Raw genomic sequence first — 16,702 nt, 5'->3', positions numbered from 1 at the left:
CCGCTTCCGGCTATGAGAATCTCTCCTATTCTACATGCGTGTGGGGAACGGTTCCGAGTACAGTGGGTTATACGCTTTCTCGATCGCAAAGAAATAATTTAAGTAAAACGTAACAGAGATCGACCATATCGTACAATAATGGCAATCAACGTAAGGAGACTTTGCAGACTCAATCTCAACCTGTCAAATAATATACTTTCCAAGTCTAATTTTATAAATGGTATGTAATCTTAACCTGGAGTTGTACTGTGTAAATCGAATTCCGCGTAATACATTTGAATACCATTGTAACGTGACTGAACGGACACAAATATAAGCCTTCGAATCATACGAAGATTAATTTTGATTAACGTGTTCGTTTCTCGATGTTTTAGTTGGGGTCCGCTCTCTCTACTCGGAGCAAGACCTGGGTGTACCATTGTACGAAAATGCGAGATACATATTTCGTAATCAGTTCATGACGATCGAAGACACGTTCCGCTCGAAAATGAAGGAGATCTGCGAGAAAGAGGATGGAGTTATATATACGGAAGATTTAAAAGCCATGCTGCACTTAGTACATGAAAACGACGAAGATATGAAGCTGTTGAGTAAAATGTTAGAGAAATACGTTAGGACAAAGGAAGAGAGGAAAATCACTGTGTATGCGTTTGGGCCAGTGGTAATGAGGATGTTTTACTATTTGGACCAACCGCAGAGAGCTCTGGCTATGTTTGAAAATAATGAGCTTTCTGAGCACTTTGACTATCGCACGTCTTTCCGTATTTTAATGTGCCTCTTGTATAAACACAATATGTTCAAAGAAATGAGGGACGTGTATGATAAAATATTGCTCAACAAAGGTATGGACTTTATTGGAAACAACTCTGTTCTGATGTATGCTGGATGTGTGAAAGAGGTAACGATTCTCTTATCAATTTCATGGAATAAGTTCATATACATTTACAAGTTAATTAGTGTTTTGACAATCTCGTTTCTATTAGAACACTCCGGAGGCATTGGATTATGCATTGAAACAGTGGAAAGACCAGTACGATACTGTGAAACCTTCGCTGAGAAGTTCTAGCTTAGTGGCGTTATTAGCACTAAAAAATAATGCGTCTGAAGTGGCAGCGGAAATTTTGTCTGTAACCGATAGAGAAACAGCAATAAGCATTAGATGCTTGAAAATGTTGACATATATGAGTTTGCAGAAATATGTGCAAATAATCCCACTTTTGAAATGTGCCGTAGAGTCCGACACTTCCGTTCGGCAACAGAAATTCTTCGCCGACGTGGTACTTACTAATGATACTGAACTTACTCATTATACATCACAAAAGTATTCGGAGCGAATGAGTAATTAAGATTTTCTTTGTGCATCGTAGATATACGAACTGGAGGAAAAACTCAAGTCAGAGACTGTACCAGAACGTGAGGAAATTCTTCACTTGATAGATGATTTGAAGAAAGGTGATCTCCTTGAGATGCACGTGAGTATCAGAGGAAACGAATCAGTGATCATGCCTAGCTTCGTATTTAACAAACGACTCTATTTAATAATTTCTAGTGTACCTTGGAGGAGTTCTTGCTCAGACCTATGTCCATCCCTAAGCAGACATTGGGCAGGAATAGAATGAAGTTTGCCTCTTCGAACAATCAGCCGAAACAGGCTGCGGCTGGGTTGAAGAATTACTTTTAATGCATTTTTTTCTACAGACTCGTTAACGAATTACCATCGTTTTTGTTAATATTAAAATATTACAAAAACTTGTACTTCCGATCGGTACTATAGTCGTATTGTATTATTGTTCGTGAGCGAATCGTTTACTTTGTACGTAATAGTAATTGTATTAAAGACACGAAATAAGAGCTTTAAAGGAGAGTATACACAGTCGAATGTGTTTTCTTTATATGTATACTGATTTATTTCATCGCTCCTGATGTTTTTAAGCAATGGAAGGTTTCATTATTCCTCAACATTGTTTAAATATTCTAGACAGAAAATACATACATGTACTTTGAATGAACGTCTTTTTCATTTCCACCCGTTGCGATCCTCTAGACCTCAAAAATCGATTATTGATTCGTGTAATCGAAGGAAGGCAGTTTTTCAAAACTGTATTGGTACAAATTCCGCGAGAAGAAAAAGGACGAGAGAAGAACTTGGAATCCTGATTAGGACAATACGATATGTCGATCGACGCGGTGACAGACGTCGAGAATCGCGATATTTGCGAGCACCTTTGCAAGCAGCAGAAGCTCGAAGTCGATAGGTGGGACACGGTTAAGCGAGAATTAGTTGCGCTTGCGGTGGCAACTGTACCGAAGGAGAAGGAAGAAAAGGACGACGATGCATAGCGGGGTGAACGTATATATACGGGGTGCACGGGGCAAAGAGTCCGGGGAAAATTCGAATGACGTCATGTTGCTAAAGCGACGCGGCAACGCTAAGCGTCTGCGTGGGTCGGCGGGTGTCTGGGCCAGGATCAATAGCGTGCCAGCAATCAGGTAGTAGGTGTGAGTGTATGTAGGTTTCTGAACGGTGGCAGTCCAGGAGACGAACCTTCCGAGGTAGGACACTTGACGAGTCGAGTACAGTTCCAGTGTCGAACCGGAGAGCGCTATGCCAGTAACACCGCACCACGGAACCCTTATTGCCTAGGATAATCAGCTTCTCCAGGTGAGCCGCATTTACCGCGTTTCTTCGAGCCGCCGTAAGCCGCTTTCGCGTCGGATTAACACCGGGTAACGACAATGTTCGGATGGTGTTGCGTGCGGACGATGATCGAGGGCCACCACCCACGGTCAAACGTTCGAAACACGATTCCGCCGTACTCCGTGCGCAACAACTATCCTGATCGTTACCCGGTTGTTATTGCGATTTCGATAACGTAGATCGCAGCTGTAAACGGGACAGGACTCTAATTTCCGGAGGTCCTGCTCACGGAGGGCAGCGAGCCTCGGAACGAAACGTAATCGATAGTAAAATCGGCGAGCGGAGTCTCGGGCAATCGGGCTAGTAGTATAGATCAACGGAAGGGCTGCCAGTAGGAAAATGGAAATATGGACAGTGGCAGATAGACCAGCGAAATGAGATAGAGCTCGCGGGGGGATCTGTGTACATAACACAGACGTGGATTCTTTGAATTCACGACGACAATTGGTCATCCCGTTTCAATATCGTTAAAATACGCAGGAGCTCGCTAATTTTTTTACCGCGGAACGCTAACGACCGCGGCGGTCGTTACCGTCAGCTATCTCGCTCGGGTCTCTACCCGGAGATGACGCGCTGATTGATAGCAAAAAATTACACCATTACGCGGTCGTGATTTGAAAATAGAAGATTGCGCGATAGGTGGGGACGGAATTTTACTTAGTTATTCCTTTTTATCGCTGTGCAGCCCGGAGGAACAGGAGGATGAGGAGCCGGATAAGAAGTCGAGCGTATTTTACTTGATTAAAATTAACGGCAGATGGAGGTGTTTAGCCGCGGAGGGGAAGCAATTACTTAAAAACACGTCCGGGTACCCATCGAGGATTTGTTTGATAAAGAAATTTATTCACCCTCTTCCTTAAGCGCTCTCGAGAAACAGAAATACAAACACGTTTCGCGTGTATATATCTATACTCTCTGTCTCTATCGTATACATACTTGTATATATCTACATTCTGATATATACATATACGTATATACGTATACATATGTATATAGATGTACACCGATGCTGACCTAATTCGTACGCCGTACCGTTCGCAGCAATCATTTGCCTTTCGCGTATCCTGTTGTCGCTTTCAACTTGTCCCGCGATTTGCGTAATTAAATGGAACGCGCGATACATCGCATTATTCAATCGAGCGTTCCATTTACTCTCCTCGAGGAATCGAAGTACGTAACAACGTGAGACAATATTCGAGATTGCATCGAATTCGTTAATTCGACGAATTTTCCGAACGATATTTTAATTACAAGTGGCCAATCCCTCTTCCCGCCGTTTCCGCCTTCTCACGGTTTTTTTATTATTATTTAATCAAGAGCCGCCACTCAACTGCTTCGCTACTTTTAATATTTATAACGAAAACTAATTACGACGTTAATTAGGCCTCGGGATATTATCGAAGGGATCGCAGAACGCGCGGACCAAACTGCTTATTCGGAAGAGTTGGAATTTTTTTTTCTCGTGGACAATCAAACATTGGTTTTAATTAACGGAGAAGAAGCGCTAGCACGGAACGAACCATTTTCAAAGACCGCGTTCGTTGCACTTTTAGAGGAATTGAAATTTCCGGTCGAGGTAAGTATCAATTAACGATTTAATTGTTAAGCGTATTACGGTTGGTATTTACGGCAGTAATAAGATCAAAGTTCAAAACGGCAACGTTTAATTAACGCATTTGAAAATGTCTTGCCTCTGTCGAGTTGCGCGATCGTTTCTAAATATATCCGTTCCCCGTTAACAGGCTTCGTTCGCAATTTCGACTCGCGACTCTGAGGCCGAACAATAGATTAAAATGATTCACGTTGCCGGAACGCGTACGTCGCTTCCCCTTCGACGAGCCTCGTTCCGATGATAAATAATTAAAACGCGATTTCACGCGTGGTTTAGCAGCGAAAAAACACGAGGCGAGGGCCAGGGAGGCGAGCAAAACAATATGGGACAATGGAGAGGGGCTGCCGTGAAAAAAAGCCAGGGTGCTTTAATGTATGGTCACTCACACTTTTCAGTAGAGTAGGTCAGCGTGCGGTCAGACGCTCGCTGAGTAGAATAGGTCTGCGCATCGCCAGACAACGTCGAATTCGTGCGAATATCGAACAGCGCGCGTTTCGTTTCTTTGTACCATCTCTCACCCGAAGAACGACCAATTAATAAACCATTGCAGAACTTATGTAAATATTTCTATCAACAGCGAGGTATAAGAAACGTAAAAAAATTCCCAACGTGACTCGTCACAATGCTTTGGAATTCTTTCCCATGAGACTTATTTAAACGATCGTCGGTTTATAGAAATATCTAACGTTTGTTCATCACGTTCGCACCGTAACACGTGTCACAAACAGACGCCGTTGGTCGTACTTCAAATCAGATAAATTACTCGGGTTCTGTACCTCGCGCAATTGACTTGATTCGAGTCGAGCGTTGACGAGGCGAGACAAGGCGAGGCGAGCGACGCAAGTTTCCCTCGACCAGAGTGTACCGCCTGCATTACGTTCATTATTAACCGGTCCATTCAATTCTGTGTTACAGGCTGCCGCAATGTGGCCTGGAGTGTTGAAGTTGTTGGCGTTACTAACAATCTTAATACATCCAAGGTACGTTCTCACATTTGAAAGCGAGATACTTGAGAAACAGATTAAACGTTCGATGGAGTTGTGATCAAATTTTCGAGCAGTACGAATCGAATTCTTGACTCACAAGAATGAATGACCGCTTGTCATTCAAAACGATTTACTCGGACACAATTTAAAACGTTCTTTTCATCTTTGATTGCAGTTGGCAGGAAGCGGTCAACTATCGGGAGAAGGAGAAGCAGGTGTTGGATCAGATTTTAGGGCACCCAGGAGGGTACGACGCGCGTATCCGGCCCAGCGGAGAAAACAGAACAGGTGAATATACGGATTATTCTTATTTTACGTCCATTACTCTTTCCAGTCTCCCTTTACCGAAATCGACCGATTATGCAAATATTGTCGTAAGAAATTGTCGGGTACTTATTACGGAGACAATCGAGCCTCGAGCTTAGCTCGATAAACCTCCGATACGAAACGACGGCGAATCGTCGTCGCGCCGTGCCGACAAAACAATTATACGAGTTTCTTTACACTCTGCACAAAATCGGATTGAAATTCTCCCGAATGGATATAATTGCCGGTTTGATTCTACCGGTTGACAGGACGAAAAGCGTTTTCGGTCGCCGCGATCATCGTGGCTCGAAGATTTGAAAAGTTAGAACAAGTGTTTGAAACGTATTCGCTGGGATGATTAACGTATCTAACTTGGTTCAACGAGTCAACAGTTCGAGTACTCGACTTACTGTCTAGTTTCACAGATTGACTACGGCGAATCTTGTCGCTCTCTGAAACATCTGTTACCACGCCACACCTCAAAGACAGTCGCATACATACACGTGTATCTGCTCTAAAATCGAATCTAAAGTCATACAATCTGATCTTGGTTTCTCTCCTTAGATCGAAGTTTAACTTGTTCTTCTCTCCCTGAATAGAATAAACGACAAGCGAGACTCTTAGAGTTAGCTGCACTGCGAGGCACTTGGAGCTATTCTGACGACAGTAAATACATATAACGATGATCAGAGATCCATACATATTGACGGAAGTGGATTCTCGCATAGTCTCTTGACGACTTGCACTCACTTTTTACAAGTAGTCGTAGTTACCAGTGAAATAGAAGGGAATCAGGAAGAGTGGTTCGGGATCGGGAAGCGCCGTATTTATGGGGGTCATTACAGGCTTTACACCCGACGAAGCACGAGAAACGAGCGGCGTAAGCGTCGCGAACGGGTAACAAGGTAGACGTCGTCGTCGTGTTCGAGGTTGCGTCCTGTTGGCAGGCTGCCGACGAATTGCAGCCGTGCCGAGAGTTCTAGCAGCGGATCGGGAAACAAAATGCGCCCACGACACGACTTTTGTTGGAACCGATACCAACGGTCAACGACGAGAGATCTGGCACGCGATCCGCTTTCCGCGTCGCGTTACCGCCTCGTCAAATCACGTTTGCCGTAATCACGAGACCGTTCGCTCTATTTTACAAGTACATACTCGTGTCTATATACACGCGGTGGGGAAACGTATAATTTCCAATCGTTGTTCGCTTCGAGATCGGCACAAGCGACAGAGTCTGAAATCCTACCGATGACTCGGAACGAAAAGGGTCGAGCTTTCTGAGATATTTCGAAGGCTTGATCGTTAAATGTGCACGTATTTAAACGAGAACGTGAAACGCAATTAGTTTCGCTCCTCCTGTTGCGAGCGATATGGCAGTCGTGGCACGACGCGTTCGACGTAGCTTGCACTTCTCTGACGGAACGAGATCAAAGAACAATCGCAAACTATCAAACAACTATTTGTCGCAAGGTAGTGTATACGAAATTCTGCATTAGAGGTACGAGGAAAAATGGGCGTATGGTGATGAGGTGAAGGAGCAGAGGGGAGGGAATGATGCTACCTTGCCGAGAGAAAAAGGGACCATGCTATTTCCTTCTTTTCCCTTGCTTCGCAACGCGAAAGAGTGGGTAGTGACACAAACGAAACGTCCCTCCGTTCGTACTACCTATCTACTTTATAAAGGGGTACAGACATAATGGTATCCGAAAAACGATCAGTCCGTCGCGGATTTATTTTCTACTTTCGTTACTCGTTCCCATCCACGGCTCCCGCGCGGTTTTAATTAGTAATCAAGTGTCGATAGACTCATTAAACTTGGTTATTGGCTATTGAAATTTTTATCTAGCGCGCGGTGTTTTCGTTTATTTATAGGAATTCCAATATTATCGGGTCAAGATAGGTCCGTTAACGAATTGGAAGCTGTTGCGTCGCAATTCTCTTCTATTTTTTTCTTATAAAAGATTCATCGGTGAGAACCGCGCGGATGGAACCGTTTGTCCCGCGCGAAACATGGTGCGGAATATTAAACAATGGCATTGAACGGCTCACGGAAAATTGGACCACGAATTCCTTTTGTTCGATAGGTCAGAGAAAGTATAGTATATCGTCGATAATTACACTCGACTTTCCGTACCGCCCCGAGGTTCGTGTTGTCACGAGGGCTTTTTTCTCTTCCACCATTTTCCAGACATCATCTGCTACGTATACCCACGCCCCCGTTGCCCTTTCTTTCTCGCCGTCAGACAGCATATTTACAGAGCAGTTTTTCGGGGCCACACCAATTTATCACCACAGACACCGACGTTTCTAATTAGAAAACAGGCAAAGGTTCGTTTCTGTACGTCGTCTCTGCCCGCGGACACGGACGCTCGCTTATTAACCATTGTTACGCGATCGTAACCCCGTCCAAAACAAGTCACGCGAAAAGAAAGGAGGACCAGCCTCTGTGTGTCAGCTCTGTCAGGTGTCACGCCAACATTTTTCCCGCCGTATTTTCGGTTTCTCAACGAACGAATATGGAACCAGAAGAGTAACCGACTTTCAAACAGAAAACAATTGTCTATCACGAGGTGCATAGACGGAGTAGGTGAAGCCTGGGAAACATCCCGTCGGTAGAAAGAGAAAAAAAATGAGTCGCCCCTCTTTATCTTTGCTCGCAACATCCTTTTAATTACGCGGCGTTAGGCAAACACGAAGAACGCCTGCTCGTCCACTATGGAAGCACTCATCTTTCTTTTTCCACCGACTTGCCTGCTCTATTTGTAATGTCTCTATGGTCGTGTGGGATCAGAGATCGACTGATCAATCGGTCAGCCACTTTGTTGAACGATATTCTCCTCTTATTGCATTAAATATTTGTGATTGACTTTGATGCGTTCGGTGTTTGCAAGTACTTTCTGAATTGAGTAGTACCGAGCCTATCCCGCATCCCGTATTTAAAAAATCTGTGTCCCGAGAACCTAATTACCAAATCTCTTTCGGTCTCTGTGTGATGTATACCTCGGTTCGACAGACCCCGTCACAGCACTTGGCCTTTAGACATTCCGTTTCTCTGTGGTTCCGTTACTGTGGTGAACCTACTGCCGTGTACCTTTTTTTTCTAACAAGAGCACATCAGTTATTCCCGATGACTGAAACAGACGACCAGCCCGTTGAAAACCTTTGTGCGCGCGTACACCAGAGAATTTTCAATAAAATTCCCGATCGAATAAAGAGTAAATAAAAAACTATACGCAGCGAACGATCTACCCCGTCTTTTCCCCCGATTATCTGAGATTTATCCGTAATATACGGCCTACTCGTCGACCCATAGGAGACGAAACGGAACAGCTAATCAGGGAAGCGAACGAATTTTTGTGAAAATGAAACTAAAATAAAAACTATTCCAGTAGAGTATTGTAAGACCCGAAAAAAATGTTATTGACTAAAAGGGAGCTCTATTGTTTTTGCCCTTAGATGGGCCGGCCATTGTCCGGGTAAACCTGTTTGTGCGAAGCATTACGACAATTAGTGACATCAAGATGGTAAGTATAAATTAAACCAATCCAAAAATCTTTACAATGCGCGGTGCAATGCCATTTCTCTCTTGGCGGGTACTGTTTCCTTCTTTTTCTGTTGCTTGCAATAATAAAAAGTAGGCGCAAACGTAGGTTTTAGAGCCTCGGTAACAAATCGATTTGATCAGAGAGAAAGGAAAGGGCCGAAGAGAGGAGGAGAGAATTTTTGTTGAGACAAGGCCTCAGCACCAACGAGAACGGCAACAACAGCAATAGCAGCAAGCTAGCATCTTGTCCCTTCTCCGTTTACCACACATACTTTATTGTTATATCAACCACCTATCCGTCTTCTACTTTGCCAGTGATACCAGATTCAACGGGAATTTTTATGAAAACGTTTTAATCAATTCCGTTCGGGATCTCCTGTACAGATTTTGTCCGAGCTTCGTTGCAATACCGATCATCGAATGGAACGATGAACGGAGTGGATCATGTCGGTCGACGGTTCACAATAGAAGACGCGTCCCTGAATAAAGTCAATAGTGGAAATCGAGATGTCAAATCTTTTTCTCGGTGGAACGGTAGTGCGGTTGAGAAATCTGTGGATCGTTTCCGTAAAATGAATCCTTCGATCTGGGAACACTGTCTCGCAATGCTCATCACATAGAACCCGTTTGTAGATTCTAATTAAAAGTCTGTCTGTACCCATCGAACTCGTTTCTATACTTTGTTAATCCTCCCGGACTCACCCCAAACCACCCCCAGCCGCCCCCTCTCTGTCACACCCAACCAAGATATATATATATACATATATATATATACATGACTTTCCTTAATTTAGAATTATATTACCAATTACATCACACGAACCAAATTAGCATCTCTAGCATAGATATTACAGGCATGCGGCATTCTATTAGCTTCCATGTTCCACGTATGTACATACACGTTTGTATAACGCCACATAGGAAGCACAAATCGGGGAGTCGAAGCAGAGGGGGCCGAGAAGAGAACTGTGGGAGAGAAATGGAAGCGAAATTTGGGAACGAGGGGAGGGACACGAAAAGAGTAGTGAAAAGGGAATGAGCGAAGGCGTGTCAAACGAAAACGATATAAACCGTTGGTCACGTACACCTTTCAAACGTGCCTAAGTCACCCTCAGATATTTCATTCCCCGTTTCTGCAAACGCTAGTTACCTCACCTAGTGCTTGACGTCTCAGTGACATTATCCGCTACTACGTTGATTAACTGCGCTCTTAAACAGAGAAATTCGTTAACGTCTGTTTACTTGTTCTACCTTTTCAAGGTGTCAGACGATGTGAGTACCGAGGGTCGAATCGTCTCGTGCTTCACCAGCGCGTTCCTCGTTCTAGTCTCGGCGTCGTTCATAGGTGGTCAGGGTACACGTCAGGGGTCAAGTCGTTTCACGTAGTTTCATGGGCGACGATGCAAAGTCGCGTTGGGAATTTTTGCATGCTTTCCCTCCGCAGGAGATGATCAACCATCGAGGAATTACAGTGATAAATCGTATAAAGACAAGTGAAAGATCCGTTTGAAGAGTATAAAAAGAGTAGCAATTTGAACGGTCACATCTTCACCGGAAGATGAATAACATTTTTTAATGATTAATGATTCTTCTGCGACAGTGGAAGTCAAGTTTCTTGCAAAGTTAGCTGATCGATGTAATTGAACGGCTCGGCTCGTCGAAAAAACCTGTTTTAAATTTCCACGGTGCCGAGCACGAGCTTCGTGAACTGGAACTTTCAGAAAAACGAGTCTGCTCGAGAGTTGAACGAAAAAAGGGAGATTGATCCGAGGCCGATTCGAGTCCCGTTTAATAGTTCCGCTTTGATAAATTCAATTTGCATTTGCTTTCTCGTAATCGAAAAGCCGTTCATGCGATCCCGCGAAAGAATAGCGCACGCTCGACAGTGAGAACGACAAAAGTAAAGAGCAACGCGTCCGACGTCTTGTCCTGGTTCATGTAGGGCGGAATGTTACGCAAACACTCTGTATGGCTCAGGACGATACGCTTGGCCCGTTCGATCAGCAATTAATTAACAGATAAATTGTTGAAAACGTTAATAGAATATAAAGTATATACACTGGTCACATCGGTGCGGAAGCATACATGTCACCACTGTGATTACACGATTTGCTCGATGTCTCGTGAAACCGTGCAGACTTGATAAGACACTGGAAATTGTGATCGCATTTAATCAACCTTGATTCGATACTTGATTACGCAAAGTAATTCGCGGATATGAAATTGCTTCGCGTAAATCCCACACGAGAAGCGTTATTAAATTGATTAAACGGATGGACAGAGAACATATTACACGTATGCTTGTTCAATATATACGACATTTATAATTATCCCGTTTCAGTTGTTTCACGAATAAGAATCGCGATACGTAACGACTTTTCGAATTCTTTTCTCTTCTCGCGTCATTTTGTTCATCCCTTGTTTCATGACGCTTTGGTAAATTTGTGTGATCGTTAGTTCGCTTTATGATCAGTTTCATTTATCGTACCTCCGCCCACGACCAAGTTCTCGTTCGAAGAAAATGTAATAATCAGAAAGAGAGCTTCTATTTTCCGATAGAATCATAATTACGTGTGTCAACACATCGTACTCGTTATTTATCCTTTCTGCTCTCACGATTCTACGTCACGTTATATTTGTTTCGACCCGATGCTGCGTACACAGAGATTTCTAATAAAAGTATCGAGGGCGATATATACCGGCACTCTAAGTCCAGATCGACAGACTCGAGAAAATATCTATCTTTGATCAATTCAGTTCCTATAATTCTCAGTTCATGAATTTTCCATTTTCTTCTTGCGCCGGAGCCCCAGCGGAGCGGCGTGGCTGCTCCACCAGCAACCAGAACCGGACTTTATATTTATTTTCAATCTTTTTCTTTGCGCTCGGATATTACCTTGTTTCTCGTCGACCGGCCTTTCTATTTTATGATTTCCAGCTAAGACGTCCAAAGAACAGACGATGAATCACCGCTATTGTGTACCGTACGCATTTCTGCGATCCCATTTTAGCGTCCAACTCGAACGGACGCGGAGGAAACTAGAATTCATTTGCAGGAATGAATAGCGTCTGAGAAACTAGCTCTCACTGATTAACGAAAAAAAAAAAAAAAACAAGACCGTAAAACACGAGAAGCGTTTAGTTCTTTTTGATTACACCCCCGATGCGTTTCATATTACTCAACGACTGATTAATTTTATTTATTCTGTTTGCTATGTTAGATGGGCCCGCGGTTGTCCGCGTCAACATATTTGTTCGAAGTATCTCAAAAATAGATGACGTTACTATGGTAAGTTAAAAAAAAAACTAAATCAAATGCCCCGAAAAATCACAAACACACGCCTACACATATTTACTACTATATATATATTAAGTGTTTTCGTGATTGTACGTATTACATGTTCTGTATGTATGACGAATACAGAGGGATCGATATGTACACGTTATATATATATATTAACATAGAGCAATGATCTCCGTTTAGATAGAACATCCAGGGTGTACCATGGATCTGATTAATTGTCCGCCGTTTTCCAAAACATTCGCACGATTTCCGACTACAAGTAGACTTGACCGAACTTCTGAGAACGAATTTATGTTAAATGTTTCCTTTTCACGGACCGTTCTGTACACGTACCTACCCGAAGAAGAAAACCGGGAAAAACAGAGATAAACGAAAAGAGAAAAGTTTGCTCCGTGTTTCACGTGTTCTCCGCCTCTTGATCTTGATAACGGTAACGAATAGCCTGAGAAAAGTTCTTTCTGCGAGCATAGTTCATCACCGAGAGCGTAGACAAATTTTCGAGAGACCCTTTCAGCACTTAATACCATAGTATGGTCTGACACCGATCTTACCACAGTTTCAAACGACAATTCTCTCTGAAGAGAGTGAGAGCATTCCGAATGCTAATTAGTCGTCCATTAGCTTGCCGGAATTCGAGTTCAGTAGTCAGCCAGAAAACAGTAGCTAGACACGCGCGACGAATCACAATGAATTTATACGTTTCACGCATACACGTTCATCGATGTACTACGTATACACGCATATTCTGTCTCACCGCTGAACCGCAAATACTGTGTCTGTTTAACGAATATATTATTAATCATTATCTCACTGGTTGACGAGCAAAAGAGAGGGAAAGCAAACACATATATGTATACACGTTACACGTTTTCTTTTCACCTCTTTGTGTTGTTTCTCCCTTTTGTACCAAGCTCTCTCGTGTTGCGTATTTAAGGCCCACTATCATAAACTTTTTTAATGCCACTCTATATATATATATATATATACTGTATCTCGTATGTTATATGTATTAAGCAAGCATATGTTTTGTATGCCCAAGAGAAACTTGACTTTTGCCAACAGCACGACTTGATGGGAACCAAGATAAATTCGAAGCAGTACAAGGCTCATCAGATATCGCTATTACTCTTGTGTATTAAAACTTGTGCGTCGTGCTGCGTGCAATTAATTAATTACACCACATACTGTCGCTCACGCTATTGTGTAGTAGATGATTTCATGGATTTAATGGAACTTGACGTTCTTTTTTTAAATATGTATATATCTTTTGCCACGTGTCAAGCACAAGATTGGCGGTGCGATATGAACACTACTCTGTTGGAATTTCTTTCTTGTTGGAATCTTTCTGCGTTTTTTACTCGTACTACTTGCCATCGTTTGTTATCACACCCACACACCGACACATGATCATTATATATATATATATTATATGTATACAGTAACGGTCGCTGAAACTTGACTCTTTTAATCCCTTATTGCATAATCGTTCGGATCGAGCATTATAGCATGCGAGTCTCGCGGGAGTCTACGACTTTTCAATTGTTACACGCACGTATGGGTGCAGTTATTTTTATCAGAGCCGATGAAACGACGTAATTGATGGCACGTTACCTCTGCTTCTTCTATTCTCAAATCTGTTTGTAACAGAAAAGCCTATTTCTCGTCTTCGATTTGCAACAATTCGTTGATCTCTCGAAGGGAAACGTTTTACCCTCGACGGTGTTAAATGAAAAAATGGGGTTCGAACGAGGATTATCTCAGTACATCCATTCAGGCAGGCAGGCATTTTTACTGACATGTGACCAAGTATCTACGAGCTGGCTTACGTCGCTATTTTCATTTCTCAACTTGCAGCTACCACCAATGATTATAATTATTAGATTGGACGATGCTTTTTACTTTCTTTACAATAACTGTAATTATTTCGACAGATACTTGATAGTTTTTGCTCTGAATTTCGTCTTCTGCGTGCTATAGCAGTAGAGCCGAACACTTTTTCCTTCAAACTGCGGAAAACCGTGTGTCAAATGGTGAGTCCGTTTATTTCACGCATGCATCGATCAAGTCTCTGTAGAATACAATTAGTTTATTTATTTTGCGTTCCTTCCACATTTATTTTTTTATCACCACTTTCTAATCGCAGTTGGACCTTTTTTTATTCTATTTCACCAACTCGTAGTTACCTTTCGTCTTCGTCAATGTCATAGAATCGTAGAGCAAACGACATTTATCTTATATATTTCTCTCTCTGCACTCTTTTCGACGAATTTATTAAATGTTGAATGCAAAACTACTCAAACTGCCACTAAATAATTTCATCGTAGCAGCAAGGATTGCATGTCTTGGTCGATTACTGGAGCAATTGTCGAAACGCGATCCGAGTTCGAGCTTGGTGAACGAAATGAAAAAAGAAACGTGGTGCAGTAAGGGATTAAACGACGACGGGGCATGCACAGCATGTTGTACAGGTGTGCGTACAATTTTCAATCGTTTAAAACCAATCAAATTCATTTTCATCAGTCCTAATAATTGGTACAAACTTGGAATAACGATCATAGTCGACGAACCTCGACTTCTGCGAGATGACGTCTGCATAAATGAAAAGTACAGTAACGATGGTCGCGATTATGAGAAAGTCGCGACAATGATCTCGCGTCGCCGTAAACGAGCCGCAGTCACGAACGAAAGGTTCGAGCAAACCTCGACTTGGATAATTTTAAACCAGAATACTTACCTTGAATTTTCATTACATTTTCAACTATTAAAAACTACAAACTAATATTTTATACATCGGCTCGAAGATGTTCTGCTTTTCCGTTCTACGTTTTTTATAGTTACGTTTTTTAGTAAACTTGTTGGTTTGGGGCAAAGTGCGATCTCTAAACGATTCCACTCCAATATGTAACAGAGGCAAAAGATCGTTCGCTGTCACCGCCTGGAAGCTTGAAAACTAATCATTCTCATCTCACGTTTCACGAGTTCCTGTTCTGAGATTTAGTTCTACGTCGTTACGAAATCTTTTCGTTTAATTCGACTTGAATTTATTTATCCCTTTTAAGGCAAGGTATGTATGTATGTATGTGTTCAATTAGCCACTGACTGGAAGACAGGTTTCGCGAAGCAGAAAAGAATAATTTCTATTAGTTAACAGATAAGGTGACACCGTTTTTCTCTATTGATAGTTGCCATTGTAACTCTAATTTGAGAAATAATACAGAATCTGTGACAATTCAATTGATTAACACATTCTACTACGTTTCCCAAATTTTCTTCCTTAGTACAGATTTCTTAAAAAATTTTTTCATTACAAATGGTCATCAATCACTCTCTGACTGGATGCAATGAGTTTTCCCTTAGGTTTCATACGACTGACAGGAATCCGACTGTCACTCGTGTCAGTCAAAACTAACGGAGAAGAAAAAAAGTTTAGGAAAACATGAAGCGTTTGTAAAAAGAGAAGAAAAAATAGTGGTTTAGTATTCGTTGCGTGACTCGGTTGCCATAAAATGGCTCGGGATCGTCGCATAAAATATCCGATCGCTCTCAATGCACTTTGCAATTCAATCCACGTCGTTTCAACATTTTCATCGCGGAACATTACCCGCGCGTACAAATCGTGCATCCACGTCATTTCATACAGTCATCCGTCTGTCCTGCCGCACGATTTACTTCCAGAGGAGGAGGAGGAGGAGGAGGAGGACAGACGTTCGAGCATATTAGCAGAGCATCGCGGAGAGATGATCCGTGTTTAAACCCGATTTTCAACGCGAGCGGATTCTTTTCCGAAAGACGATTCCTCCCGACCGCTGAACATCCCGCAAGCTCACGTTTTCTAAGCGCGAAACCTCGGCAAAAGCGAAAAAGAAAATTGCGAACGGACACAGACTGTCAAAAAGTAAAAAAGAATTGCAAATCTCGGGGAGCACGAGTAACTAACTGATTTTTAATTAATCGATTTGTTTTGTTCTGTTCCGGTCAAAGTATTAGATGGCCCGACAAACGTGATCGTCAACATCTTTCTCCGCTCTATCAGCAAAATAAATGATTGTAAAATGGTGAGTGCATTATCCAAGTCAATCATCTCAAACAAAAGGCCTATATATATATATACCAAATCTGTATATCCACACATTGTCATCCATTCAACGTCACGTGTGATGTGATGCCGCAAAACTTGCACTTGTCTGTACTCTGTATTTGTATTACGTGTCGTATGTATATATATATATATATATACACGTATGTAACGAGA

At 42.4% G+C, this 16,702-nt stretch overlaps 2 protein-coding genes across 2 annotated transcripts in view; both read left to right on the top strand.

Moving 5' to 3' along the window:
• The first annotated feature begins 33 nt into the window (after nt 1-33).
• On the top strand, nt 34-2,005 carry LOC108627654 (uncharacterized). Its single transcript, XM_018028990.2, has 5 exons — nt 34-220; nt 375-898; nt 984-1,277; nt 1,368-1,472; nt 1,550-2,005. Exons 1-5 carry the CDS (start codon nt 139-141, stop codon nt 1,679-1,681), a joined length of 1,137 nt encoding a protein of 378 aa, XP_017884479.1. The 5' UTR covers nt 34-138; the 3' UTR covers nt 1,682-2,005.
• Nucleotides 2,006-2,488: 483 nt separating this feature from the next.
• GluClalpha (glycine receptor alpha 1) overlaps nt 2,489-16,702 on the top strand; it is a 30,964-nt gene continuing 16,750 nt past the window's right edge. The window contains 4 exon segments of the mRNA XM_026815834.1: nt 2,489-2,662; nt 5,226-5,290; nt 5,472-5,584; nt 16,432-16,505. Coding sequence (XP_026671635.1) covers nt 5,235-5,290; nt 5,472-5,584; nt 16,432-16,505 — 243 coding nt within the window. The 5' untranslated portion in view covers nt 2,489-2,662; nt 5,226-5,234.

The sequence above is a fragment of the Ceratina calcarata genome, unplaced genomic scaffold (genome assembly GCF_001652005.2).
Source record: "Ceratina calcarata isolate Rehan_Ccalc_2016 unplaced genomic scaffold, ASM165200v1 scaffold48.2, whole genome shotgun sequence".
NCBI lineage: Eukaryota > Metazoa > Arthropoda > Insecta > Hymenoptera > Apidae > Ceratina > Ceratina calcarata.
Note: the sequence above shows the minus strand (reverse complement) of the source record. Positions and strands in the feature narration are given on the sequence as shown.